This window comes from Tauraco erythrolophus, unplaced genomic scaffold (assembly GCF_009769465.1).
Source record: "Tauraco erythrolophus isolate bTauEry1 unplaced genomic scaffold, bTauEry1.pri scaffold_73_arrow_ctg1, whole genome shotgun sequence".
NCBI lineage: Eukaryota > Metazoa > Chordata > Aves > Musophagiformes > Musophagidae > Tauraco > Tauraco erythrolophus.
Genome location: NW_028238640.1, coordinates 66,008 through 91,860, shown reverse-complemented (window position 1 = coordinate 91,860; position 25,853 = coordinate 66,008). Strand labels below are relative to the sequence as shown.

The window sequence follows — 25,853 nt, the reverse complement described above, 5'->3', positions numbered from 1 at the left end:
GTCCTCTTGCTCGGGAGCCAGTCCAGCCTCCAGTTCACTCATGAATCGCACACGCGCAGCGCTCCCACCAGTAGCTGGCCCAGGCACTGGGTGTTTCCAGCTGCTGGGTCCCCGGGACCTGTGTGCCCTTCTGCCGTTGCAGCAGCCAGGCCTCTGGACCCAGCCCCGCACTGGCTCAGAAAAGGATTTGGCATCGCTCTCCACAAGAAGGTAGGACGGACGGTGGCGATTGGGTGCAGGGCTCAGTCAACAAGCAAACGCACCAGCAGTTTGCTTCTGTGGGACTGGCTCCCTGATCCCTCCTTCTCCCCATTTTCCATGCTAACACATCCCCCCTCACCTTCCTTGACTCCTCCCTCTCTCCGCCCTCGTCTCCTCCCAAACAAGGGCCCTACCACGCTTATTTTTTCCCCCTTGCTCCCAGGTTTGTCAAGCCTGGGAACAGACTGGGGGGTTCAGGTGCTGCTAGCTGCTCACCTGGGACTTCCCTGGCATTACTGATGCAGTTTCCTGGGCATTGCTGTCCCTGCCAGATTCCTCTCCCCAAAATGACCCCAACTCTTCCTTCAACCATTGGTGAGGTGTGACCCCCTCCACATCAATGCCCCTTAACTCTCCGTCGGATCTGGCTGTTCCTTATAGCACTGTAACTCCTGCCAGCTTCTCACTCCCTTTCCTATGCTCAGCAATTTCTCTGGTCGTGCTCGGCACTTTCCCACTCTCTGTTCCGTGAGCTCAGCCGTACGCCCGGCCCTCATCATCAGCTCGTCTGCCTTAATGCGTACGTGCAAAGTTGTCTGCATGTCACATGGTTTTTTCCCACCCTCTTCCTAGCCTCCATGTGCCAGTCTGCCCCATCCCACGGTGGCTCTGAGCACCCTCCTCTCTGACCAGGCGCTTTCAGCCCTTCGGAGTGACTCTTGCCCTTTGTGCCCACCTGCAGCCCCATCCTGCAGGTGCCGGCCGTGGCAGTCCTTGCCTCGCCCAGGAGACTGAACTGGACGGAAGGGTGGTTTGCTGTGAAAAGCAGCAACTTTATTTCAAGAACAAAGTCCCCTTCAGCATTTGTGTGCCCTCAGAGGAGAGAGGGCAGCACAGAGCAGGGCTTTGCCACCAAGGCTGCCTTTGGATCAGCAGGCATTGCCCAGAACCAAGTGGTCGTGGTACCCTGCAGCCTGCTGTGGATCCTCTTCATCCTGCTGCTCAAGCCGTTTTTCCCCTTAGGAACTGCAGGAGCTCCTGCAGCAGGTTAAAGAATTGCAGCAGCTTCTGGCGTGGGAACGGACAGGGCCTAAACCTGCCCGGCTGTGTTGGAATTGGCTGCGGCCTCTGCACGGGGGTGGAGCTGAAGACTGGCTGCGGCGTTGGAGCAGCCGTTACTGCCGGGCGCAGTCCCATCTGTGCCAGGATCCAGTTGTAAAAGTGCTGGGTGGAGGTGTAGACTCCGGGCCGCCTGGCTCTCGCACAGCCCTTCCCCCAGCTGGTCACGCCAACGAGCCAGAAGTAGTCGGCACTGCTGTCTTTGCAGACGAGAGGACCACCGCTGTCACCCTGCAGCGGAGGAGAGAGGAGTGAGGTGGTGTTGGTGGCCACCATCAGCACTAGGGTTGGCCGTCTTCTCTCCCCAGCACCTGCCAGCGCTGCGTTCAGTGTCCAGAAAGGCTCTGCTCGGGCGCTGGAGCCTACGGAACCTTGTCTGGGAGGGGGTGGTGGGTCTGTAAGGTAGGGCTGTCTGCCCTCTCTGCACGGCAATCTGGGATGTGTGGAAGAGGGATGTTCCAGGATTGGGATCTGGAGCCGTGGACTGCCCCGAGCAGCGGCTGGGCTTTCTGGGCCTCTGGGACAAGGGGGGCACTGGGCAAGGACCTGCAGCTGGGGAAGGGGAGGTGAGCCCCAGAGCCATGGGGACCCCGTGGTGGGAGGGTAACTTGCCAGGCAGAGCACCTGCCGGGGTACGTGTGGGCTGGGACAGGGCTGCCGGTGCTGCTGCTGGGGCTGGGCTTGTCACCAAGCCCCAGCAGTGACAAGGTCGCACGCTCCTACCTGGCAGGTGTCGATGCCGCCCTGCGCGTAGCCAGCACACAGGTTGTGGCTGTGGACGGCCCCTCTGTACCACTGGCTGCTGTTACACAGCCTGGCGTCGATGAGGCCGACCTTGGCCTCCTGCAGGACATCAGGTGATCCTCCAGCTGTGAGCACAGAAAGCAATTAGCACCCAGCAGCTCCTTGCCACTTCTCCTCCCCCGTCCAGGCAAACCCCTTCCCCAGAGCTTGGCTTTGCATCCTGAAGGCACTGTCCCGGGGTTTCCCTTCCATCTGGCTTTGGGGAATGGCTCAGGCCCATCTCTCCAGAGGCGTACGTCCCCCCCAGCCTGACTCCGGCTTTCACCTCCATGGTCAGGAAGCCCAACCCGTCTGCCCAGCGTGCCAAGCTTGCGCTCAGGGCACGGCGCTTTTGGGGAACTCACATCTCGCGGTCGTGGCTCCCCAACCACTGACGTAGCAGGTGCCCAGCTGGGACAGTCTAAGCGAGGTGTCGGGCACGCAGGCGAGCTGGACGTAGTAGCCGCACTGCACAGGCTGGTCCAGCTCCAGCAGCGCGATGTCGTTGACCTCAGTGATGTTGCTGTAGTCTTCGTGCACCAGCAGCCGCTTGATGTGGCGCACTTGGGTCTCGGGGCCCGGCTGAGTCAAGCGGGTGGCCCCGACCACCACGCGCCAAGTCGTGATGTGCCTGGAAGGCGGACGGAGAGAGGGGTCAGAGGGAGCGGGGCCACGTGCTGCAGCAGCCCAGCAGTTCCCTGCCTTCTGCTTCCCACGGGAGAGAGGAAAGCAGCGCACGGAGGCTGCGACTGCCCTCGCACGCCTGAGGCACAAGGGCTGTGGAGCTGGAGGCGTCTAGGAAGCCGTGGCAAGAGCCCAGCCTTCTCCTGAGCCGTCTCTCAGCCGAGCTCGGGAGTGCCCAGGCACTGGGTGGACCGCAAGGAACAGGGATGGGAGGAGCACGTGGTGCGGCGGACAGGGCACCTGCTCTACTGTGGTGGGGCTATGCCCGTTCCCTGGTCCTCCTTACCTGGCCTTGACAAAGCAGTGGGCTGCTGTGAGGACCCACTGTGAGCTGATGAGGGACCCTCCACATACGTGCGCTATGCCTATTTTCGAAGGGACCTGGATGCTGACGATCCAGGGCCAAGCCCCGGGCTGGGCATCTCTGCCACCCACCACGCGCGACGTCCCGTAGTAATAGTCCACGGGCCGGAGCCCGCAGGTCGTTCTGTAACAGAAGCTCGTTACTGCCCTGCTCCATGGCTTGCTGCTGCTCAGGCTGAAGGTCAGCCATCTCCCTCCCCACCAGGCGTTGCAGGGACAGCAGGAACCCCGTGGGACGTGTGTCCGTCCGCCCCTGTTCCTGCTTTAGCCCTGCAGAGCAGCTGTGCCAGCCGCCTGGGTGCTGGCGAGGAGCCGAGGCTCCTAGGTGGGGCTCAGCAAGACGTGGCGTGGCCACGGGGGACACACGGGCCCCCTCCAGCAAGCCCCAGAAAGGTTGCCCAAGCTCCCTGCCAGAGCCTCGGGCCACTTACCCGCAGGTGTCCCACGCGCCGTGCGCGGGCCAGCACAGGGCCAGCAGGACGAGGATGAAGAGCAGTTTCATGCTGCCAGCACCACGTGTCAGCTGCAAGAACTGACGGCAAGTCACCACCAGTGCAGCAGCTGACGTAGTGCTGCCGTGCTCACCTTGCCCAGGGTGCCCTTGGCCCTGGGGCTGTGATGTCACAGAGCCACTGGTTCCAGCGACAGAACCAGCACGGTGGGCTCCTGGGGGGAGGGGCAGGAGGGCAACATGGGGGTGCGGCGGCTAAATGCACGGACTCCGTAGGTGTGATAGCAGAGTGACCTTTATTATTGTAATACAGACAGCTTTTATAGATTATTACTCTAGCCACGATGTGTCCACGCGCCCCTCACCCAGCGGTGATTGGTTACAAACAATAGTGCACGCACCTATTTTAACTTTACTATTGGCTATGCCTAAAAAGGGGCTATTTTTCACCTGCTAAACTAAACATCATTTTCTCACACACTCTATATCATCTTCCCATACTCCCATGTCAGCTTCTCACACTCCCTGCACCAGCTGTTCACACTCCCTTTTATTTCTCATCCTCTTTATCGATGTTTTCCAGCTTCTTCACTAACACAGGCTTAAATCATCAAGGCCGGGACCCTACGGTAACTGTGTGTATGATTCCACACGGGGGTTCCAAGCAGGATGGGAAGCAGAATCTGGATCAGACACCCCATGAACGTGCTGTGCTCACGACTCTCGGGAGTGACGTGTGTGTGTACGTTTCACTTCTGAACATCAGTCCCCATCAGCTGGAGAGGAAGACACGGACCGAGTGGTGCTTTCTGTGTGCAGTGGGTGCTGGTGATGGTGCTGCTCCACCTGCGTTACTCTGGTTTGCCATTTGTGCCAGCCAAGGCCGTGCGCATGTTCGGGAAGGTGATCGGCTCTTTGGAAAAAGACTGAGCCTCTTGTACCTGTCCATGGGAATGGCCGTCACATCCATTGGACTGAGATGGGAGAAACCTCCTGGAAGTGACAGTTCTCCCAGTTCAGCTCCAGTTCTTCTGCAAGGAGACATTCTCTGGGAGGAACAGGGGCTGGATCGAGCGTGCTCAGAGCGCGCACACATGCACATATGCGTGCACAGAGGACACGCACAAACACGCTGTGCACGTGCACACGGCGTTCGCACACGGGGTGCACGTGGACACACACACAGTGGAGACACACGTGGGGTACAAACAGAAGGTGCGATGCACACCCAGAGAGCGTGCACAGCCCTGCTCCAAAACACACGTCTGGAACACGGAGCACAATGCGCAGCATTCACATACATACGGAGCGCACATGTATGATCAGGGGATGGAGCACCTCTGCTATGGAGACAGGCTGAGAGAGTTGGGGCTGCTCAGACTGGAGAAGAGAAGGCTCCGGGGAGACCTTCCAGTACTTCAAGGGGACCTAGGAGCAAGCTGGGGAGGGATTTTAGACAAGGGCATGTGGTGATAGGACAAGGGGTAATGGCTTGAAAGTGAAGATTTTTATGAGATTAGCTGGAAGGAGGAAATTCTTCTCTTGGAGGGTGGGGAGGCAGTGGAAGAGGCTGCCCAGAGAAGTTGTGAATGCCCCATCTCTGGAGGTGTTCAAGGGCAGGCTTTACGGGTCTTGGTGCTACCTGGCCTAGTGGAAGGTGTCCCAGTCGACAGCAGGGGGGTTGTAACTTAGATAATCTTGAAGGTCCCTTCCAACTCAAAGCATTGGAGAATTTGATGGTTCTGAGATTCTATCATTGGCGTGGAAGTGGAGCGGGTCTGGGATATAGAGATCGGCTGGGGCATGGAGATGGACTGGGATATAGAAATGGGCTGGGGCATGGAGATCGGGCTCTATGGGACTCTGTGGCGCTCTATAGGGCTCTATGGGATCTATAGGGCTCTGTGGGGCTCTATACGGCTCTATGGGACTCTGTGGGCTCTGTAGGACTCTATAGGGCTTAGTAGGGCTTAGTAGGGATCTATAGAGTTCTGTGGGGCTCTATAGGGCTCTGTTGGGCTCTGCAGGGCTCTCTTGAGCGCTATTTGGGCTCTATAGGGCTCTGTAGGGATGTATAGGGCGCTGAGGGCTCTATAGGGCTCTGTGGGGGGCTGTGGTGCTCTCTAAGGCTCTGTGGGGCTCCATGGGACTCTATAGGGTTGTGTGAGGCTCTACAGGGCTCTGTAAGGCTCTGCAGGTCTCATGAGGGCTCTGTAGGGCTTTGTGAGGGCTTTATGGGGCTCTGTAGGGCTCTATAGGGGCGCGCTATGCTAATGAGGACCGCACGGAGTTCATCTCGGAGCTCCCGCTTACCCGCCGGGAATCTCTCGCCATCCCGCTCGGTTCCCGCTCTGTTTTTTACCGGAATAACTCCCCCGGGTGGGGGGTGCACCGTTCCCGGAGGCGCTGCAATACCGGGACGATGCGCGGAGCGGAGGGAACAAGTTCCGGATCCAACTCCCGCGCCCAAAAATCCGTTTAATATAAAGTCCGCTCATCGCGGACGTATCAGATATTAAACTGATAAGAACAGATACTACACTTGATCTTAGCCAAAAGGCCGAGAAGCGATGCCGGTACCGCCGCCGCGCCGCCGGCCCCGCCGGCCCCGCCCGCCCCGACACCGCGGTGACGGCCGCTGCGCCCGCCCCGACCCCCCGGCCCCGCTCCGCGCTCCGCTCCCCGCAGCTTCCGCGCGGTCCCGCCGCGCTCCGCGCCCCCCGCTCCCCGCTGAGCGCCGGGGGAGCGCAACGGCGGCCCCTCCCATGAGGCCGTGCGCGGCTCGTTAGCATAGCACCGCCCCTGCCTGGCATTCGCCCCGCCCACCCGCCCGGAACCGCCCTCCGCTCCGCCTGCCCCGCCCCCCGCTCCACCCGCGCCCCGCCCCGTCGCGGCCCCGCCGCCTCCTGATTGGCGCCCCCCGCGCTGCGATTTGCGTGTGCCCCGCCCCCTCCGTGGGGCTCCGTGGGGCTTCTGTAGGGCTCTGTGAAGCTCTGTAGGGCTCTGTGAGACTCTATAGGGCTCGATGAGGCTCGATGGGGCTCTGTAGGGCTCTGTGGGGCTTTATGAGACTCTGTGGCGCTCTATAGGGCTCTGTGGGGCTCTATACGGCTCTATGGGGCCCTGTGGGGCTCTGTAGGGCTCTATATGGCTCTATGAGGCTCTGTTGGGTTCTATGTGTCTCTGGTGAGCTCTGGGGCTCTGTAGGGCTCTGTGGGGCTCTATAGGGCTCTGTGGGGTCTATAAGGCTCTATGGGGCTCTGTGGGGCTCTATAAGGCTCTATAGGACTCTATGGGGCTCTATAGGGCTCTGTGGGGCTCTATAGGGCTCTATGGGACTCTATAGGGCTTAGTAGGGCTTAGTAGGGATCTATAGGGTTCTGTGGGGCTCTATGGGGCTCTGTGGGGCTTAATATAGGGCTCTGTTGAGCTCTGTTTGGGCTCTATTGGGCTCTGTAGGGATGTATAGGGCTCTGTGGGACTCTATAGGGCTCTGTGGGGCTCAATATGTCTCTATAGGGCTCTGTTGAGCTCTATTTGGGCTCTATAGGGCTCTGTAGGGATGTATAGGGCTCTGTGGGACTCTATAGGGCTCTGTGGGGGGCTGTGGTGCTCTCTAAGGCTCTTTGGGGCTCTGTAGGGGACTGTGAAGCTCTATAGGGCTCTGTGGGGCTCTATAGGGCTCTGTAGGGATTAGTAGGGATCTATAAGGTTCTGTGGGGCTCTACGGGGCTCTGTGGGGCTCAATATGTCTCTATAGGGCTCTTCTGGGCTCTATTTGGGCTCTGTAGGGCTCTGTAGGGATGTATAGGGCGCTGTGGGGCTCTATAGGGCTCTGTGGGGCTCTATACGTCTTTATTGGTATCTATAGGGCTCTGTGGGGCTCTGTAAGGGACTGTGAAGCTCTATAGGGCTCTGTGGGGCTCTATATGTCTCTATAGGGCACTGTGGGGCTCTATGGGGCTCTGTAAAGCTCTGTTGGGCTCTATGGGGCTCTGTAGGGTTCTGTTTGGCTCTATAGGGCTCGGTGGGACTCTACGGGGGTCGGTGGGGCTCCGTAGGGCTCTATAGGAATCTATGGGGCTCTATAGGGTTCTGTGGGACTCTGTAGGGCTCTGTGGGGCTTCATGGGACTCTATAGGGTTGTGTGAGGCTCTACAGGGCTCTGTAAGGCTCTGCAGGTCTCATGAGGGCTCTGTAGGGCTTTGTGAGGGCTTTATGGGGCTCTGTAGGGCTCTATAGGGGCGCGCTATGCTAATGAGGACCGCACGGAGTTCATCTCGGAGCTCCCGCTTACCCGCCGGGAATCTCTCGCCATCCCGCTCGGTTCCCGCTCTGTTTTTTACCGGAATAACTCCCCCGGGTGGGGGGTGCACCGTTCCCGGAGGCGCTGCAATACCGGGACGATGCGCGGAGCGGAGGGAACAAGTTCCGGATCCAACTCCCGCGCCCAAAAATCCGTTTAATATAAAGTCCGCTCATCGCGGACGTATCAGATATTAAACTGATAAGAACAGATACTACACTTGATCTTAGCCAAAAGGCCGAGAAGCGATGCCGGTACCGCCGCCGCGCCGCCGGCCCCGCCGGCCCCGCCCGCCCCGACACCGCGGTGACGGCCGCTGCGCCCGCCCCGACCCCCCGGCCCCGCTCCGCGCTCCGCTCCCCGCAGCTTCCGCGCGGTCCCGCCGCGCTCCGCGCCCCCCGCTCCCCGCTGAGCGCCGGGGGAGCGCAACGGCGGCCCCTCCCATGAGGCCGTGCGCGGCTCGTTAGCATAGCACCGCCCCTGCCTGGCATTCGCCCCGCCCACCCGCCCGGAACCGCCCTCCGCTCCGCCTGCCCCGCCCCCCGCTCCACCCGCGCCCCGCCCCGTCGCGGCCCCGCCGCCTCCTGATTGGCGCCCCCCGCGCTGCGATTTGCGTGTGCCCCGCCCCCTCCGTGGGGCTCCGTGGGGCTTCTGTAGGGCTCTGTGAAGCTCTGTAGGGCTCTGTGAGACTCTATAGGGCTCGATGAGGCTCGATGGGGCTCTGTAGGGCTTTATGAGACTCTGTGGCGCTCTATAGGGCTCTGTGGGGCTCTATACGGCTCTATGGGGCCCTGTGGGGCTCTGTAGGGCTCTATATGGCTCTATGAGGCTCTGTTGGGTTCTATGTGTCTCTGGTGAGCTCTGGGGCTCTGTAGGGCTCTGCAGGGCTCTATAGGGCTCTGTGGAGATCTATAGGGCTCTATGGGACTCTGTGGCGCTCTATAGGGCTCTATGGGGCTCTATAGGGCTCTGTGGGGCTCTATATGGCTCTATGGGACTCTATAGGGCTTAGTAGGGCTTAGTAGGGATCTATAGGGTTCTGTGGGGCTCTATGGGGCTCTGTGGGGCTTAATATAGGGCTCTGTTGAGCTCTGTTTGGGCTCTATTGGGCTCTGTAGGGATGTATAGGGCTCTGTGGGACTCTATAGGGCTCTGTGGGGCTCAATATGTCTCTATAGGGCTCTGTTGAGCTCTATTTGGGCTCTATAGGGCTCTGTAGGGATGTATAGGGCTCTGTGGGACTCTATAGGGCTCTGTGGGGGGCTGTGGTGCTCTCTAAGGCTCTTTGGGGCTCTGTAGGGGACTGTGAAGCTCTATAGGGCTCTGTGGGGCTCTATAGGGCTCTGTAGGGATTAGTAGGGATCTATAAGGTTCTGTGGGGCTCTACGGGGCTCTGTGGGGCTCAATATGTCTCTATAGGGCTCTTCTGGGCTCTATTTGGGCTCTGTAGGGCTCTGTAGGGATGTATAGGGCGCTGTGGGGCTCTATAGGGCTCTGTGGGGCTCTATACGTCTTTATTGGTATCTATAGGGCTCTGTGGGGCTCTGTAAGGGACTGTGAAGCTCTATAGGGCTCTGTGGGGCTCTATATGTCTCTATAGGGCACTGTGGGGCTCTATGGGGCTCTGTAAAGCTCTGTTGGGCTCTATGGGGCTCTGTAGGGTTCTGTTTGGCTCTATAGGGCTCGGTGGGACTCTACGGGGGTCGGTGGGGCTCCGTAGGGCTCTATAGGAATCTATGGGGCTCTATAGGGTTCTGTGGGACTCTGTAGGGCTCTGTGGGGCTTCATGGGACTCTATAGGGTTGTGTGAGGCTCTACAGGGCTCTGTAAGGCTCTGCAGGTCTCATGAGGGCTCTGTAGGGCTTTGTGAGGGCTTTATGGGGCTCTGTAGGGCTCTATAGGGGCGCGCTATGCTAATGAGGACCGCACGGAGTTCATCTCGGAGCTCCCGCTTACCCGCCGGGAATCTCTCGCCATCCCGCTCGGTTCCCGCTCTGTTTTTTACCGGAATAACTCCCCCGGGTGGGGGGTGCACCGTTCCCGGAGGCGCTGCAATACCGGGACGATGCGCGGAGCGGAGGGAACAAGTTCCGGATCCAACTCCCGCGCCCAAAAATCCGTTTAATATAAAGTCCGCTCATCGCGGACGTATCAGATATTAAACTGATAAGAACAGATACTACACTTGATCTTAGCCAAAAGGCCGAGAAGCGATGCCGGTACCGCCGCCGCGCCGCCGGCCCCGCCGGCCCCGCCCGCCCCGACACCGCGGTGACGGCCGCTGCGCCCGCCCCGACCCCCCGGCCCCGCTCCGCGCTCCGCTCCCCGCAGCTTCCGCGCGGTCCCGCCGCGCTCCGCGCCCCCCGCTCCCCGCTGAGCGCCGGGGGAGCGCAACGGCGGCCCCTCCCATGAGGCCGTGCGCGGCTCGTTAGCATAGCACCGCCCCTGCCTGGCATTCGCCCCGCCCACCCGCCCGGAACCGCCCTCCGCTCCGCCTGCCCCGCCCCCCGCTCCACCCGCGCCCCGCCCCGTCGCGGCCCCGCCGCCTCCTGATTGGCGCCCCCCGCGCTGCGATTTGCGTGTGCCCCGCCCCCTCCGTGGGGCTCCGTGGGGCTTCTGTAGGGCTCTGTGAAGCTCTGTAGGGCTCTGTGAGACTCTATAGGGCTCGATGAGGCTCGATGGGGCTCTGTAGGGCTCTGTGGGGCTTTATGAGACTCTGTGGCGCTCTATAGGGCTCTGTGGGGCTCTATACGGCTCTATGGGGCCCTGTGGGGCTCTGTAGGGCTCTATATGGCTCTATGAGGCTCTGTTGGGTTCTATGTGTCTCTGGTGAGCTCTGGGGCTCTGTAGGGCTCTGCAGGGCTCTATAGGGCTCTGTGGAGATCTATAGGGCTCTATGGGACTCTGTGGCGCTCTATAGGGCTCTATGGGGCTCTATAGGGCTCTGTGGGGCTCTATATGGCTCTATGGGACTCTATAGGGCTTAGTAGGGCTTAGTAGGGATCTATAGGGTTCTGTGGGGCTCTATGGGGCTCTGTGGGGCTTAATATAGGGCTCTGTTGAGCTCTGTTTGGGCTCTATTGGGCTCTGTAGGGATGTATAGGGCTCTGTGGGACTCTATAGGGCTCTGTGGGGCTCAATATGTCTCTATAGGGCTCTGTTGAGCTCTATTTGGGCTCTATAGGGCTCTGTAGGGATGTATAGGGCTCTGTGGGACTCTATAGGGCTCTGTGGGGGGCTGTGGTGCTCTCTAAGGCTCTTTGGGGCTCTGTAGGGGACTGTGAAGCTCTATAGGGCTCTGTGGGGCTCTATAGGGCTCTGTAGGGATTAGTAGGGATCTATAAGGTTCTGTGGGGCTCTACGGGGCTCTGTGGGGCTCAATATGTCTCTATAGGGCTCTTCTGGGCTCTATTTGGGCTCTGTAGGGCTCTGTAGGGATGTATAGGGCGCTGTGGGGCTCTATAGGGCTCTGTGGGGCTCTATACGTCTTTATTGGTATCTATAGGGCTCTGTGGGGCTCTGTAAGGGACTGTGAAGCTCTATAGGGCTCTGTGGGGCTCTATATGTCTCTATAGGGCACTGTGGGGCTCTATGGGGCTCTGTAAAGCTCTGTTGGGCTCTATGGGGCTCTGTAGGGTTCTGTTTGGCTCTATAGGGCTCGGTGGGACTCTACGGGGGTCGGTGGGGCTCCGTAGGGCTCTATAGGAATCTATGGGGCTCTATAGGGTTCTGTGGGACTCTGTAGGGCTCTGTGGGGCTTCATGGGACTCTATAGGGTTGTGTGAGGCTCTACAGGGCTCTGTAAGGCTCTGCAGGTCTCATGAGGGCTCTGTAGGGCTTTGTGAGGGCTTTATGGGGCTCTGTAGGGCTCTATAGGGGCGCGCTATGCTAATGAGGACCGCACGGAGTTCATCTCGGAGCTCCCGCTTACCCGCCGGGAATCTCTCGCCATCCCGCTCGGTTCCCGCTCTGTTTTTTACCGGAATAACTCCCCCGGGTGGGGGGTGCACCGTTCCCGGAGGCGCTGCAATACCGGGACGATGCGCGGAGCGGAGGGAACAAGTTCCGGATCCAACTCCCGCGCCCAAAAATCCGTTTAATATAAAGTCCGCTCATCGCGGACGTATCAGATATTAAACTGATAAGAACAGATACTACACTTGATCTTAGCCAAAAGGCCGAGAAGCGATGCCGGTACCGCCGCCGCGCCGCCGGCCCCGCCGGCCCCGCCCGCCCCGACACCGCGGTGACGGCCGCTGCGCCCGCCCCGACCCCCCGGCCCCGCTCCGCGCTCCGCTCCCCGCAGCTTCCGCGCGGTCCCGCCGCGCTCCGCGCCCCCCGCTCCCCGCTGAGCGCCGGGGGAGCGCAACGGCGGCCCCTCCCATGAGGCCGTGCGCGGCTCGTTAGCATAGCACCGCCCCTGCCTGGCATTCGCCCCGCCCACCCGCCCGGAACCGCCCTCCGCTCCGCCTGCCCCGCCCCCCGCTCCACCCGCGCCCCGCCCCGTCGCGGCCCCGCCGCCTCCTGATTGGCGCCCCCCGCGCTGCGATTTGCGTGTGCCCCGCCCCCTCCGTGGGGCTCCGTGGGGCTTCTGTAGGGCTCTGTGAAGCTCTGTAGGGCTCTGTGAGACTCTATAGGGCTCGATGAGGCTCGATGGGGCTCTGTAGGGCTTTATGAGACTCTGTGGCGCTCTATAGGGCTCTGTGGGGCTCTATACGGCTCTATGGGGCCCTGTGGGGCTCTGTAGGGCTCTATATGGCTCTATGAGGCTCTGTTGGGTTCTATGTGTCTCTGGTGAGCTCTGGGGCTCTGTAGGGCTCTGCAGGGCTCTATAGGGCTCTGTGGAGATCTATAGGGCTCTATGGGACTCTGTGGCGCTCTATAGGGCTCTATGGGGCTCTATAGGGCTCTGTGGGGCTCTATATGGCTCTATGGGACTCTATAGGGCTTAGTAGGGCTTAGTAGGGATCTATAGGGTTCTGTGGGGCTCTATGGGGCTCTGTGGGGCTTAATATAGGGCTCTGTTGAGCTCTGTTTGGGCTCTATTGGGCTCTGTAGGGATGTATAGGGCTCTGTGGGACTCTATAGGGCTCTGTGGGGCTCAATATGTCTCTATAGGGCTCTGTTGAGCTCTATTTGGGCTCTATAGGGCTCTGTAGGGATGTATAGGGCTCTGTGGGACTCTATAGGGCTCTGTGGGGGGCTGTGGTGCTCTCTAAGGCTCTTTGGGGCTCTGTAGGGGACTGTGAAGCTCTATAGGGCTCTGTGGGGCTCTATAGGGCTCTGTAGGGATTAGTAGGGATCTATAAGGTTCTGTGGGGCTCTACGGGGCTCTGTGGGGCTCAATATGTCTCTATAGGGCTCTTCTGGGCTCTATTTGGGCTCTGTAGGGCTCTGTAGGGATGTATAGGGCGCTGTGGGGCTCTATAGGGCTCTGTGGGGCTCTATACGTCTTTATTGGTATCTATAGGGCTCTGTGGGGCTCTGTAAGGGACTGTGAAGCTCTATAGGGCTCTGTGGGGCTCTATATGTCTCTATAGGGCACTGTGGGGCTCTATGGGGCTCTGTAAAGCTCTGTTGGGCTCTATGGGGCTCTGTAGGGTTCTGTTTGGCTCTATAGGGCTCGGTGGGACTCTACGGGGGTCGGTGGGGCTCCGTAGGGCTCTATAGGAATCTATGGGGCTCTATAGGGTTCTGTGGGACTCTGTAGGGCTCTGTGGGGCTTCATGGGACTCTATAGGGTTGTGTGAGGCTCTACAGGGCTCTGTAAGGCTCTGCAGGTCTCATGAGGGCTCTGTAGGGCTTTGTGAGGGCTTTATGGGGCTCTGTAGGGCTCTATAGGGGCGCGCTATGCTAATGAGGACCGCACGGAGTTCATCTCGGAGCTCCCGCTTACCCGCCGGGAATCTCTCGCCATCCCGCTCGGTTCCCGCTCTGTTTTTTACCGGAATAACTCCCCCGGGTGGGGGGTGCACCGTTCCCGGAGGCGCTGCAATACCGGGACGATGCGCGGAGCGGAGGGAACAAGTTCCGGATCCAACTCCCGCGCCCAAAAATCCGTTTAATATAAAGTCCGCTCATCGCGGACGTATCAGATATTAAACTGATAAGAACAGATACTACACTTGATCTTAGCCAAAAGGCCGAGAAGCGATGCCGGTACCGCCGCCGCGCCGCCGGCCCCGCCGGCCCCGCCCGCCCCGACACCGCGGTGACGGCCGCTGCGCCCGCCCCGACCCCCCGGCCCCGCTCCGCGCTCCGCTCCCCGCAGCTTCCGCGCGGTCCCGCCGCGCTCCGCGCCCCCCGCTCCCCGCTGAGCGCCGGGGGAGCGCAACGGCGGCCCCTCCCATGAGGCCGTGCGCGGCTCGTTAGCATAGCACCGCCCCTGCCTGGCATTCGCCCCGCCCACCCGCCCGGAACCGCCCTCCGCTCCGCCTGCCCCGCCCCCCGCTCCACCCGCGCCCCGCCCCGTCGCGGCCCCGCCGCCTCCTGATTGGCGCCCCCCGCGCTGCGATTTGCGTGTGCCCCGCCCCCTCCGTGGGGCTCCGTGGGGCTTCTGTAGGGCTCTGTGAAGCTCTGTAGGGCTCTGTGAGACTCTATAGGGCTCGATGAGGCTCGATGGGGCTCTGTAGGGCTCTGTGGGGCTTTATGAGACTCTGTGGCGCTCTATAGGGCTCTGTGGGGCTCTATACGGCTCTATGGGGCCCTGTGGGGCTCTGTAGGGCTCTATATGGCTCTATGAGGCTCTGTTGGGTTCTATGTGTCTCTGGTGAGCTCTGGGGCTCTGTAGGGCTCTGCAGGGCTCTATAGGGCTCTGTGGAGATCTATAGGGCTCTATGGGACTCTGTGGCGCTCTATAGGGCTCTATGGGGCTCTATAGGGCTCTGTGGGGCTCTATATGGCTCTATGGGACTCTATAGGGCTTAGTAGGGCTTAGTAGGGATCTATAGGGTTCTGTGGGGCTCTATGGGGCTCTGTGGGGCTTAATATAGGGCTCTGTTGAGCTCTGTTTGGGCTCTATTGGGCTCTGTAGGGATGTATAGGGCTCTGTGGGACTCTATAGGGCTCTGTGGGGCTCAATATGTCTCTATAGGGCTCTGTTGAGCTCTATTTGGGCTCTATAGGGCTCTGTAGGGATGTATAGGGCTCTGTGGGACTCTATAGGGCTCTGTGGGGGGCTGTGGTGCTCTCTAAGGCTCTTTGGGGCTCTGTAGGGGACTGTGAAGCTCTATAGGGCTCTGTGGGGCTCTATAGGGCTCTGTAGGGATTAGTAGGGATCTATAAGGTTCTGTGGGGCTCTACGGGGCTCTGTGGGGCTCAATATGTCTCTATAGGGCTCTTCTGGGCTCTATTTGGGCTCTGTAGGGCTCTGTAGGGATGTATAGGGCGCTGTGGGGCTCTATAGGGCTCTGTGGGGCTCTATACGTCTTTATTGGTATCTATAGGGCTCTGTGGGGCTCTGTAAGGGACTGTGAAGCTCTATAGGGCTCTGTGGGGCTCTATATGTCTCTATAGGGCACTGTGGGGCTCTATGGGGCTCTGTAAAGCTCTGTTGGGCTCTATGGGGCTCTGTAGGGTTCTGTTTGGCTCTATAGGGCTCGGTGGGACTCTACGGGGGTCGGTGGGGCTCCGTAGGGCTCTATAGGAATCTATGGGGCTCTATAGGGTTCTGTGGGACTCTGTAGGGCTCTGTGGGGCTTCATGGGACTCTATAGGGTTGTGTGAGGCTCTACAGGGCTCTGTAAGGCTCTGCAGGTCTCATGAGGGCTCTGTAGGGCTTTGTGAGGGCTTTATGGGGCTCTGTAGGGCTCTATAGGGGCGCGCTATGCTAATGAGGACCGCACGGAGTTCATCTCGGAGCTCCCGCTTACCCGCCGGGAATCTCTCGCCATCCCGCTCGGTTCCCGCTCTGTTTTTTACCGGAATAACTCCCCCGGGTGGGGGGTGCACCGTTCCCGGAGGCGCTGCAATACCGGGACGATGCGCGGAGCGGAGGGAACAAGTTCCGGATCCAACTCCCGCGCCCAAAAATCCGTTTAATATAAAGTCCGCTCATCGCGGACGTATCAGATATTAAACTGATAAGAACAGATACTACACTTGATCTTAGCCAAAAGGCCGAGAAGCGATGCCGGTACCGCCGCCGCGCCGCCGGCCCCGCCGGCCCCGCCCGCCCCGACACCGCGGTGACGGCCGCTGCGCCCGCCCCGACCCCCCGGCCCCGCTCCGCGCTCCGCTCCCCGCAGCTTCCGCGCGGTCCCGCCGCGCTCCGCGCCCCCCGCTCCCCGCTGAGCGCCGGGGGAGCGCAACGGCGGCCCCTCCCATGAGGCCGTGCGCGGCTCGTTAGCATAGCACCGCCCCTGCCTGGCATTCGCCCCGCCCACCCGCCCGGAACCGCCCTCCGCTCCGCCTGCCCCGCCCCCCCGCTCCACCCGCGCCCCGCCCCGTCGCGGCCCCGCCGCCTCCTGATTGGCGCCCCCCGCGCTGCGATTTGCGTGTGCCCCGCCCCCTCCGTGGGGCTCCGTGGGGCTTCTGTAGGGCTCTGTGAAGCTCTGTAGGGCTCTGTGAGACTCTATAGGGCTCGATGAGGCTCGATGGGGCTCTGTAGGGCTTTATGAGACTCTGTGGCGCTCTATAGGGCTCTGTGGGGCTCTATACGGCTCTATGGGGCCCTGTGGGGCTCTGTAGGGCTCTATATGGCTCTATGAGGCTCTGTTGGGTTCTATGTGTCTCTGGTGAGCTCTGGGGCTCTGTAGGGCTCTGCAGGGCTCTATAGGGCTCTGTGGAGATCTATAGGGCTCTATGGGACTCTGTGGCGCTCTATAGGGCTCTATGGGGCTCTATAGGGCTCTGTGGGGCTCTATATGGCTCTATGGGACTCTATAGGGCTTAGTAGGGCTTAGTAGGGATCTATAGGGTTCTGTGGGGCTCTATGGGGCTCTGTGGGGCTTAATATAGGGCTCTGTTGAGCTCTGTTTGGGCTCTATTGGGCTCTGTAGGGATGTATAGGGCTCTGTGGGACTCTATAGGGCTCTGTGGGGCTCAATATGTCTCTATAGGGCTCTGTTGAGCTCTATTTGGGCTCTATAGGGCTCTGTAGGGATGTATAGGGCTCTGTGGGACTCTATAGGGCTCTGTGGGGGGCTGTGGTGCTCTCTAAGGCTCTTTGGGGCTCTGTAGGGGACTGTGAAGCTCTATAGGGCTCTGTGGGGCTCTATAGGGCTCTGTAGGGATTAGTAGGGATCTATAAGGTTCTGTGGGGCTCTACGGGGCTCTGTGGGGCTCAATATGTCTCTATAGGGCTCTTCTGGGCTCTATTTGGGCTCTGTAGGGCTCTGTAGGGATGTATAGGGCGCTGTGGGGCTCTATAGGGCTCTGTGGGGCTCTATACGTCTTTATTGGTATCTATAGGGCTCTGTGGGGCTCTGTAAGGGACTGTGAAGCTCTATAGGGCTCTGTGGGGCTCTATATGTCTCTATAGGGCACTGTGGGGCTCTATGGGGCTCTGTAAAGCTCTGTTGGGCTCTATGGGGCTCTGTAGGGTTCTGTTTGGCTCTATAGGGCTCGGTGGGACTCTACGGGGGTCGGTGGGGCTCCGTAGGGCTCTATAGGAATCTATGGGGCTCTATAGGGTTCTGTGGGACTCTGTAGGGCTCTGTGGGGCTTCATGGGACTCTATAGGGTTGTGTGAGGCTCTACAGGGCTCTGTAAGGCTCTGCAGGTCTCATGAGGGCTCTGTAGGGCTTTGTGAGGGCTTTATGGGGCTCTGTAGGGCTCTATAGGGGCGCGCTATGCTAATGAGGACCGCACGGAGTTCATCTCGGAGCTCCCGCTTACCCGCCGGGAATCTCTCGCCATCCCGCTCGGTTCCCGCTCTGTTTTTTACCGGAATAACTCCCCCGGGTGGGGGGTGCACCGTTCCCGGAGGCGCTGCAATACCGGGACGATGCGCGGAGCGGAGGGAACAAGTTCCGGATCCAACTCCCGCGCCCAAAAATCCGTTTAATATAAAGTCCGCTCATCGCGGACGTATCAGATATTAAACTGATAAGAACAGATACTACACTTGATCTTAGCCAAAAGGCCGAGAAGCGATGCCGGTACCGCCGCCGCGCCGCCGGCCCCGCCGGCCCCGCCCGCCCCGACACCGCGGTGACGGCCGCTGCGCCCGCCCCGACCCCCCGGCCCCGCTCCGCGCTCCGCTCCCCGCAGCTTCCGCGCGGTCCCGCCGCGCTCCGCGCCCCCCGCTCCCCGCTGAGCGCCGGGGGAGCGCAACGGCGGCCCCTCCCATGAGGCCGTGCGCGGCTCGTTAGCATAGCACCGCCCCTGCCTGGCATTCGCCCCGCCCACCCGCCCGGAACCGCCCTCCGCTCCGCCTGCCCCGCCCCCCGCTCCACCCGCGCCCCGCCCCGTCGCGGCCCCGCCGCCTCCTGATTGGCGCCCCCCGCGCTGCGATTTGCGTGTGCCCCGCCCCCTCCGTGGGGCTCCGTGGGGCTTCTGTAGGGCTCTGTGAAGCTCTGTAGGGCTCTGTGAGACTCTATAGGGCTCGATGAGGCTCGATGGGGCTCTGTAGGGCTCTGTGGGGCTTTATGAGACTCTGTGGCGCTCTATAGGGCTCTGTGGGGCTCTATACGGCTCTATGGGGCCCTGTGGGGCTCTGTAGGGCTCTATATGGCTCTATGAGGCTCTGTTGGGTTCTATGTGTCTCTGGTGAGCTCTGGGGCTCTGTAGGGCTCTGCAGGGCTCTATAGGGCTCTGTGGAGATCTATAGGGCTCTATGGGACTCTGTGGCGCTCTATAGGGCTCTGTGGGGCTCTATAGGGCTCTGTGGGGCTCTATATGGCTCTATGGGACTCTATAGGGCTTAGTAGGGCTTAGTAGGGATCTATAGGGTTCTGTGGGGCTCTATGGGGCTCTGTGGGGCTTAATATAGGGCTCTGTTGAGCTCTGTTTGGGCTCTATTGGGCTCTGTAGGGATGTATAGGGCTCTGTGGGACTCTATAGGGCTCTGTGGGGCTCAATATGTCTCTATAGGGCTCTGTTGAGCTCTATTTGGGCTCTATAGGGCTCTGTAGGGATGTATAGGGCTCTGTGGGACTCTATAGGGCTCTGTGGGGGGCTGTGGTGCTCTCTAAGGCTCTTTGGGGCTCTGTAGGGGACTGTGAAGCTCTATAGGGCTCTGTGGGGCTCTATAGGGCTCTGTAGGGATTAGTAGGGATCTATAAGGTTCTGTGGGGCTCTACGGGGCTCTGTGGGGCTCAATATGTCTCTATAGGGCTCTTCTGGGCTCTATTTGGGCTCTGTAGGGCTCTGTAGGGATGTATAGGGCGCTGTGGGGCTCTATAGGGCTCTGTGGGGCTCTATACGTCTTTATTGGTATCTATAGGGCTCTGTGGGGCTCTGTAAGGGACTGTGAAGCTCTATAGGGCTCTGTGGGGCTCTATATGTCTCTATAGGGCACTGTGGGGCTCTATGGGGCTCTGTAAAGCTCTGTTGGGCTCTATGGGGCTCTGTAGGGTTCTGTTTGGCTCTATAGGGCTCGGTGGGACTCTACGGGGGTCGGTGGGGCTCCGTAGGGCTCTATAGGAATCTATGGGGCTCTATAGGGTTCTGTGGGACTCTGTAGGGCTCTGTGGGGCTTCATGGGACTCTATAGGGTTGTGTGAGGCTCTACAGGGCTCTGTAAGGCTCTGCAGGTCTCATGAGGGCTCTGTAGGGCTTTGTGAGGGCTTTATGGGGCTCTGTAGGGCTCTATAGGGGCGCGCTATGCTAATGAGGACCGCACGGAGTTCATCTCGGAGCTCCCGCTTACCCGCCGGGAATCTCTCGCCATCCCGCTCGGTTCCCGCTCTGTTTTTTACCGGAATAACTCCCCCGGGTGGGGGGTGCACCGTTCCCGGAGGCGCTGCAATACCGGGACGATGCGCGGAGCGGAGGGAACAAGTTCCGGATCCAACTCCCGCGCCCAAAAATCCGTTTAATATAAAGTCCGCTCATCGCGGACGTATCAGATATTAAACTGATAAGAACAGATACTACACTTGATCTTAGCCAAAAGGCCGAGAAGCGATGCCGGTACCGCCGCCGCGCCGCCGGCCCCGCCGGCCCCGCCCGCCCCGACACCGCGGTGACGGCCGCTGCGCCCGCCCCGACCCCCCGGCCCCGCTCCGCGCTCCGCTCCCCGCAGCTTCCGCGCGGTCCCGCCGCGCTCCGCGCCCCCCGCTCCCCGCTGAGCGCCGGGGGAGCGCAACGGCGGCCCCTCCCATGAGGCCGTGCGCGGCTCGTTAGCATAGCACCGCCCCTGCCTGGCATTCGCCCCGCCCACCCGCCCGGAACCGCCCTCCGCTCCGCCTGCCCCGCCCCCCGCTCCACCCGCGCCCCGCCCCGTCGCGGCCCCGCCGCCTCCTGATTGGCGCCCCCCGCGCTGCGATTTGCGTGTGCCCCGCCCCCTCCGTGGGGCTCCGTGGGGCTTCTGTAGGGCTCTGTGAAGCTCTGTAGGGCTCTGTGAGACTCTATAGGGCTCGATGGGGCTCTGTAGGGCTCTGTGGGGCTTTATGAGACTCTGTGGCGCTCTATAGGGCTCTATGGGGCCCTGTGGGGCTCTGTAGGGCTCTATATGGCTCTATGAGGCTCTGTTGGGTTCTATGTGTCTCTGGTGAGCTCTGGGGCTCTGTAGGGCTCTGCAGGGCTCTATAGGGCTCTGTGGAGATCTATAGGGCTCTATGGGACTCTGTGGCGCTCTATAGGGCTCTATGGGACTCTATAGGGCTTAATAGGGATCTATAGGGTTCTGTGGGGCTCTATGGGGCTCAATATAGGGCTCTGTTGAGCTCTGTTTGGGCTCTATTGGGCTCTGTAGGGATGTATAGGGCTCAGTGGGACTCTATAGGGCTCTGTGGGGCTCAATATGTCTCTATAGGGCTCTGTTGAGCTCTATTTGGGCTCTATAGGGCTCTGTAGGGATGTATAGGGCTCTGTGGGACTCTATAGGGCTCTGTGGGGGGCTGTGGTGCTCTCTAAGGCTCTTTGGGGCTCTGTAGGGGACTGTGAAGCTCTATAGGGCTTAGTAGGGATCTATAGGGTTCTGTGGGGCTCTATGGGGCTCAATATGTCTCTATAGGGCTCTTCTGGGCTCTATTTGGGCTCTGTAGGGCTCTGTAGGGATGTATAGGGCGCTGTGGGGCTCTATAGGGCTCTGTGGGGCTCTATACGTCTTTATTGGTATCTATAGGGCTCTGTGGGTCTCTGTAAGGGACTGTGAAGCTCTATAGGGCTCTGTGGGGCTCTATATGTCTCTATAGGGCACTGTGGGGCTCTATGGGGCTCTGTAAAGCTCTGTTGGGCTCTATAGGGTTCTGTTTGGCTCTATAGGTCTCGGTGGGACTCTACGGGGGTCGGTGGGGCTCTGTAGGGCTCTATAGGAATCTATGGGGCTCTATAGGGTTCTGTGGGACTCTGTAGGGCTCTGTGGGGCTTCATGGGACTCTATAGGGTTGTGTGAGGCTCTACAGGGCTCTGTAAGGCTCTGCAGGTCTCATGAGGGCTCTATAGGGCTTTGTGAGGGCTTTATGGGGCTCTGTAGGGCTCTATAGGGGCGCGCTATGCTAATGAGGACCGCACGGAGTTCATCTCGGAGCTCCCGCTTACCCGCCGGGAATCTCTCGCCATCCCGCTCGGTTCCCGCTCTGTTTTTTACCGGAATAACTCCCCCGGGTGGGGGGTGCACCGTTTCCGGAGGCGCTGCAATACCGGGACGATGCGCGGAGCGGAGGGAACAAGTTCCGGATCCAACTCCCGCGCCCAAAAATCCGTTTAATATAAAGTCCGCTCATCGCGGACGTATCAGATATTAAACTGATAAGAACAGATACTACACTTGATCTTAGCCAAAAGGCCGAGAAGCGATGCCGGCACCGCCGCCGCGCCGCCGGCCCCGCCCGCCCCGACACCGCGGTGACGGCCGCTGCGCCCGCCCCGACCCCCCGGCCCCGCTCCGCTCCCCGCAGCTTCTGCGCGGTCCCGCCGCGCTCCGCGCCCCCAGCTCCCCGCTGAGCGCTCTGTAGGGCTCTGTAAGACTTTAGGAAGCTCTGTAGGGCTCTGTAGAGCTCTGTAGGGCCTTACAAATCTCTGTAGGGCTCTGTAGAGCTCTGTAGGGCTCTGTAGGGCTTCGTAAGGCTTCGTAAGGCTTCTGTAGGGCTTTAGGAAGCTCTGTAGAGCTTTAGGAAGCTCTGTAGGGCTCTGTAGAGTTCTGGAGGGCTCTGTAAAGCTCTGTAGGGCTTTATGAAGCTCTGTAGAGCTCTGTAGGTCTTTAGGAAGCTCTGTAAGGCTTTTTAGGGCTTTACAAAACTCTTTATGGCTCTGTAGAGCTCTGTAAGGCTTTGTAGGGCTTCTGTAGTGCTCTGTAGGACATTACGAAGCCCCGTAGGGCTCTGTAGAGCTCTCTAGTGCTATGTAGGGGTTTGTAGGTCTTATGTAGGGCTCTGTAGAGCTCTGTAGGGCTTTGTAGAGCTCTATAGGGCTTCTGTAGGGCTCTGTAGAGCTCTGTAGGTCTTTAGGAAGCTCTGTAGGGCTTTACAAATCTCTGTAGGTCTCTGTAGGACTATGTAGAGCTCTGTAGGGCCTTACAAATCTTTGTAGGGCTCTTTAGATCTCTGTAGGGCTTTGTAGGGCTTCTGTAAAGCTCTGTAGAGCTTTATGAAGCTCTGTAGGGCTCTGTAGAGTTCTGTAGGGCTCTGTAGTGCTTTATGAAGCTCTGTAGGGCTTCTGTAGGGCTCTGTAGTGCATTGTAGGGCTTCTGTAGGTCTCTGTAGATCTCTGTAGGGCTCTGTAAGGCCTTACGAAGCTCTGTAGGGCTCTGTAAGGCTCTGTACGGCCTTACAAAGCTCTGTAGAGCTCTGTAGGACTTCTGTAGAGCTCTGTAGGACTTCTGTAGAGCTCTGTAGAGCTTTAGGAAGCTCTGTAGGGCTCTTTAGAGTTCTGTAGGGCTCTGTAGGCCTTTGTAGGGCTTAGTAGGGCTTCTGTAGGGCTGTGTAGGGTTCTGTAGAGCTGTGTAGGGCTCTGTAGTGCATTGTAGGGCTTCTGTAGGGCCTTACGAAGCTCTGTAGGGCTCTGTAAGGCTCTGTAAGGCCTTATAAATCTCTGTAGGGCTCTGTAGAGCTTTGTAGGGCTCTGTAGGGCTCTGTAAAGCTTTAGGAAGCTCTGTAGGGCTTTATGAAGCTCTGTAGGGGTCTGTAAAGCTCTGTAGGGCTTTAGGAAGGTCTGTAGGGCTCTGTAGGTCTTTACAAATCTCTGTAGGGCTTCTGTAGAGCTTTATGAATCTCTGTAGGGCTCTGTAGGTCTTTACAAATCTCTGTAGGGCTTCTGTAGAGCTTTATGAATCTCTGTAGGGCTCTGTAGGTCTTTACAAATCTCTGTAGGGCTCTGTAGGGCTTTATGAAGATCTGTAGGACTCTGTAAAGCTCTGTAGGGCCCTGTAGGCCTTTGTAGAGCTTCTGTAGTGCTCTGTAGAGCTCTGCAGAGCTCTGTAGGGCTGTGTAGGGCTCTGTAGTGCATTGTAGGGCTTGTATAAGGCTCTGTAGAGCTCTGTAGGGCTCTGTAAATCTCTGTAGGGCCTTACGAAGATTTGTAGGGCTCTCTAGAGCTCTGTAGTGCATTGTAGGGCTTATGTAGGGCTTTATGAAGCTCTGTAGGGCTCTGTAGGTCTTTACAAATCTCTGTAGGGCTCTGTAGAGTTCTGTAGGGCTCTGTAGGGCTTTATGAAGCTCTGTAGGACTCTGTAAAGCTCTGTAGGGCCCTGTAGGCCTTTGTAGAGCTTCTGTAGTGCTCTGTAGAGCTCTGCAGAGCTCTGTAGGGCTGTGTAGGGCTCTGTAGTGCATTGTAGGGCTTGTATAAGGCTCTGTAGAGCTCTGTAGGGCTCTGTAAATCTCTGTAGGGCCTTACGAAGATTTGTAGGGCTCTCTAGAGCTCTGTAGTGCATTGTAGGGCTTATGTAGGGCTTTAGGAAGCTCTGTAGGGCTCTGTAGGGCTTTACAAATCTCTGTAGGGCTCTGTAGAGTTCTGTAGGGCTCTGTAGGGCTTTATGAAGCTCTGTAGGGCTCTGTAAAGCTCTGTAGGGCTCTATAGTGTATTGTAGAGCTTCTGTAGTGCTCTGTAGAGCTCTGCAGAGCTCTGTAGGGCTCTGTAAATCTCTGTAGGGCCTTACGAAGCTTTGTACGGCTCTCTAGAGCTCTGTAGTGCATTGTAGGGCTTATGTAGGGCTTTATGAAGCTCTGTAGGGCTCTGTAGGGCTTTACAAAACCCTGTAGGGCTCTGTAGGGCTTTGTAGTGCTTCTGTAGAGCTCTGTAGGGGTTTGTAGGTCTTATGTAGGGCTCTGCAGAGCTTTGTAGAGCTCTGTAGGGCTCTGAAAAGCACTGTAGGTCTTTACGAAGCTCTGTAGGGCTCTGCAGCGATCTGTAGGGCTTTAGGAATCTCTGTAGGGCTCTGTAGTGCATTGTAGGGCTTCTGTAGGGCTCTGCGGAGCTTTACGAAGCCCTGTAGGGCTCTATAGGGCTCTGTAGGGCCTTACGAATCTCTGTAGGTCTCTGTAGAGCACAGTAGGGCTTCTGTAGAGCTCTGTAGAGCTTTAGGAAGCTCTGTAGGGCTCTGTAGGTCTTTACAAAGCTCTGTAGGGCTCTGTAGGGCTTTATGAAGCTCAGTAGGGCTCTGTAAAGCTCTGTAGGGCTTCTGTAGGGCTCTGTAGGGCTTCACGAAGCTCTGTAGGGCTCTGTAAGGCTCTGTAGGGCCTACGAAGCTCTGTAGGGCTCTGTAAGGCTCTGTAGAGCCTTACAAATCTCTGTAGGGCTGTGTAGAGCTCTGTAGGGCTCTGTAGGGCTTTGCAAATCTCTGTAGGGCTCTGTAGAGTTCTGTAGGGCTCTGTAGGTCTTTAGGAAGCTCTGTAGGGCTTTGTAGGGCTTTACAAAACTGTAGGGCTTTGTAGGGCTTTATGAAGCTCTGTAGGGCTTCGTAGGGCTTCTGTAGGGCTCTGTAGAGCTTTAGGAAGCTCTGTAGGGCTTTACAAAGCTCTGTAGGGTTCTTTAGAGATCTGTAGGGCTCTGTAGGGCTTCTGTAGATCTCTGTAGTACTTTAGGAAGCTCTGTAGGGGTCTGTAGGGCTTTATGAAGCTCTGTAGGGCTCTGTAAAGCTCTGTAGGGCTTCGCAGGGCTTCTGTAGGGCTTTAGGAAGCTCTGTAGAGCTCTGTAGGGCTTTATGAAGCGCTGTAAGGTGCTGTAGGGCTTCTGTAGGGCCTTACGAAGCTCTGTAGGGCCTTACGAAGCTCTGTAGGGCTCTCTAGAGCTCTGTAGTGCATTGCAGGGCTTATGTAGTGCTTTATGAAGCTCTGTAGGGCTTCTGTAGGGCTTTAGGAAGCTCTGTAGGGCTTTGTAGGGCTTTACAAAACTCTGTAAGGCTCTGTAGGGCTTTGTAGTGCTTCTGTAGAGCTCTGTAAGGGGTTTTTAGGTCTTATGTAGGGCTCTGTAGAGCTCTGTAGATCTCTGTAGGGCTTTAGGAAGCTCTGTAGGGCTCTGAAAAGCACTGTAGGTCTTTATGAATCTCTGTAGGGCTCTGTAGGGCTCTGCAGGGATCTGTAGGGCTTTAGGAATCTCTGTAGGGCTCTGTAGGGCTCTATAGTGCATTGTAGGGCTTCTGTAGAGCTCTGTAGTGCTCTGTAGGGCCTTACGAAGCTCTGTAGGGCTCTGTAAGGCCTACGAAGCTCTGTAAGGCCTACGAAGCTCTGTAAGGCCTACGAAGCTCTGTAAGGCCTACGAAGCTCTGTAAGGCCTACGAAGCTCTGTAAGGCCTACGAAGCTCTGTAAGGCCTACGAAGCTCTGTAAGGCCTACAAAGCTCTGTAAGGCCTACAAAGCTCTGTAGGGCTCCTGTAGGGCTCCTGTAGGGCTTTATGAAGCCCTG

At 58.7% G+C, this 25,853-nt stretch overlaps 1 protein-coding gene and 9 non-coding genes across 10 annotated transcripts; all 10 read right to left on the bottom strand.

Moving 5' to 3' along the window:
• Positions 1-1,203: 1,203 nt before the first annotated feature.
• Positions 1,204-3,697, bottom strand: LOC147525769 (acrosin-like). Its single transcript, XM_086631040.1, has 5 exons — positions 3,582-3,697; positions 3,074-3,274; positions 2,469-2,734; positions 2,044-2,189; positions 1,204-1,551 (listed from the first exon to the last, which is right to left on the bottom strand). The coding sequence occupies exons 1-5, from the start codon at positions 3,650-3,652 to the stop codon at positions 1,204-1,206; spliced, it is 1,032 nt and encodes a 343-aa protein (XP_086487166.1). The 5' UTR covers positions 3,653-3,697.
• Positions 3,698-5,982: 2,285 nt separating this feature from the next.
• Positions 5,983-6,173, bottom strand: LOC147525768 (U2 spliceosomal RNA). Its single transcript, XR_015222999.1, has one exon. It is a non-coding gene; the product is annotated as a U2 spliceosomal RNA (small nuclear RNA).
• A 1,793-nt stretch (positions 6,174-7,966) lies between these two features.
• On the bottom strand, positions 7,967-8,157 carry LOC147525767 (U2 spliceosomal RNA). The gene has a single exon (XR_015222998.1). It is a non-coding gene; the product is annotated as a U2 spliceosomal RNA (small nuclear RNA).
• A 1,774-nt stretch (positions 8,158-9,931) lies between these two features.
• On the bottom strand, positions 9,932-10,122 carry LOC147525766 (U2 spliceosomal RNA). The gene has a single exon (XR_015222997.1). It is a non-coding gene; the product is annotated as a U2 spliceosomal RNA (small nuclear RNA).
• Positions 10,123-11,906: 1,784 nt separating this feature from the next.
• On the bottom strand, positions 11,907-12,097 carry LOC147525765 (U2 spliceosomal RNA). The gene has a single exon (XR_015223004.1). It is a non-coding gene; the product is annotated as a U2 spliceosomal RNA (small nuclear RNA).
• Positions 12,098-13,871: 1,774 nt separating this feature from the next.
• On the bottom strand, positions 13,872-14,062 carry LOC147525764 (U2 spliceosomal RNA). Its single transcript, XR_015223003.1, has one exon. It is a non-coding gene; the product is annotated as a U2 spliceosomal RNA (small nuclear RNA).
• A 1,784-nt stretch (positions 14,063-15,846) lies between these two features.
• Positions 15,847-16,037, bottom strand: LOC147525763 (U2 spliceosomal RNA). The gene has a single exon (XR_015223002.1). It is a non-coding gene; the product is annotated as a U2 spliceosomal RNA (small nuclear RNA).
• A 1,775-nt stretch (positions 16,038-17,812) lies between these two features.
• LOC147525762 (U2 spliceosomal RNA) lies at positions 17,813-18,003 on the bottom strand. The gene has a single exon (XR_015223001.1). It is a non-coding gene; the product is annotated as a U2 spliceosomal RNA (small nuclear RNA).
• Positions 18,004-19,787: 1,784 nt separating this feature from the next.
• Positions 19,788-19,978, bottom strand: LOC147525761 (U2 spliceosomal RNA). Its single transcript, XR_015222996.1, has one exon. It is a non-coding gene; the product is annotated as a U2 spliceosomal RNA (small nuclear RNA).
• Positions 19,979-21,622: 1,644 nt separating this feature from the next.
• On the bottom strand, positions 21,623-21,813 carry LOC147525760 (U2 spliceosomal RNA). The gene has a single exon (XR_015223000.1). It is a non-coding gene; the product is annotated as a U2 spliceosomal RNA (small nuclear RNA).
• Between the last annotated feature and the right edge of the window lie 4,040 nt (positions 21,814-25,853).

Coding starts and splice junctions, on each gene's coding strand:
- LOC147525769 (XM_086631040.1), bottom strand. CDS start 3,652: ATGAAACTGCTCTTCATCCTCGTCCTGCTGGCCCTGTGCTGGCCCGCG. Junction 2,190..2,468: donor GGGAGCCACGACCGCGAGAT/GTGAGTTCCCCA, acceptor CTGTGCTCACAG/CTGGAGGATCACCTGATGTC. Junction 1,552..2,043: donor GCGGCATCGACACCTGCCAG/GTAGGAGCGTGC, acceptor CCTCCGCTGCAG/GGTGACAGCGGTGGTCCTCT.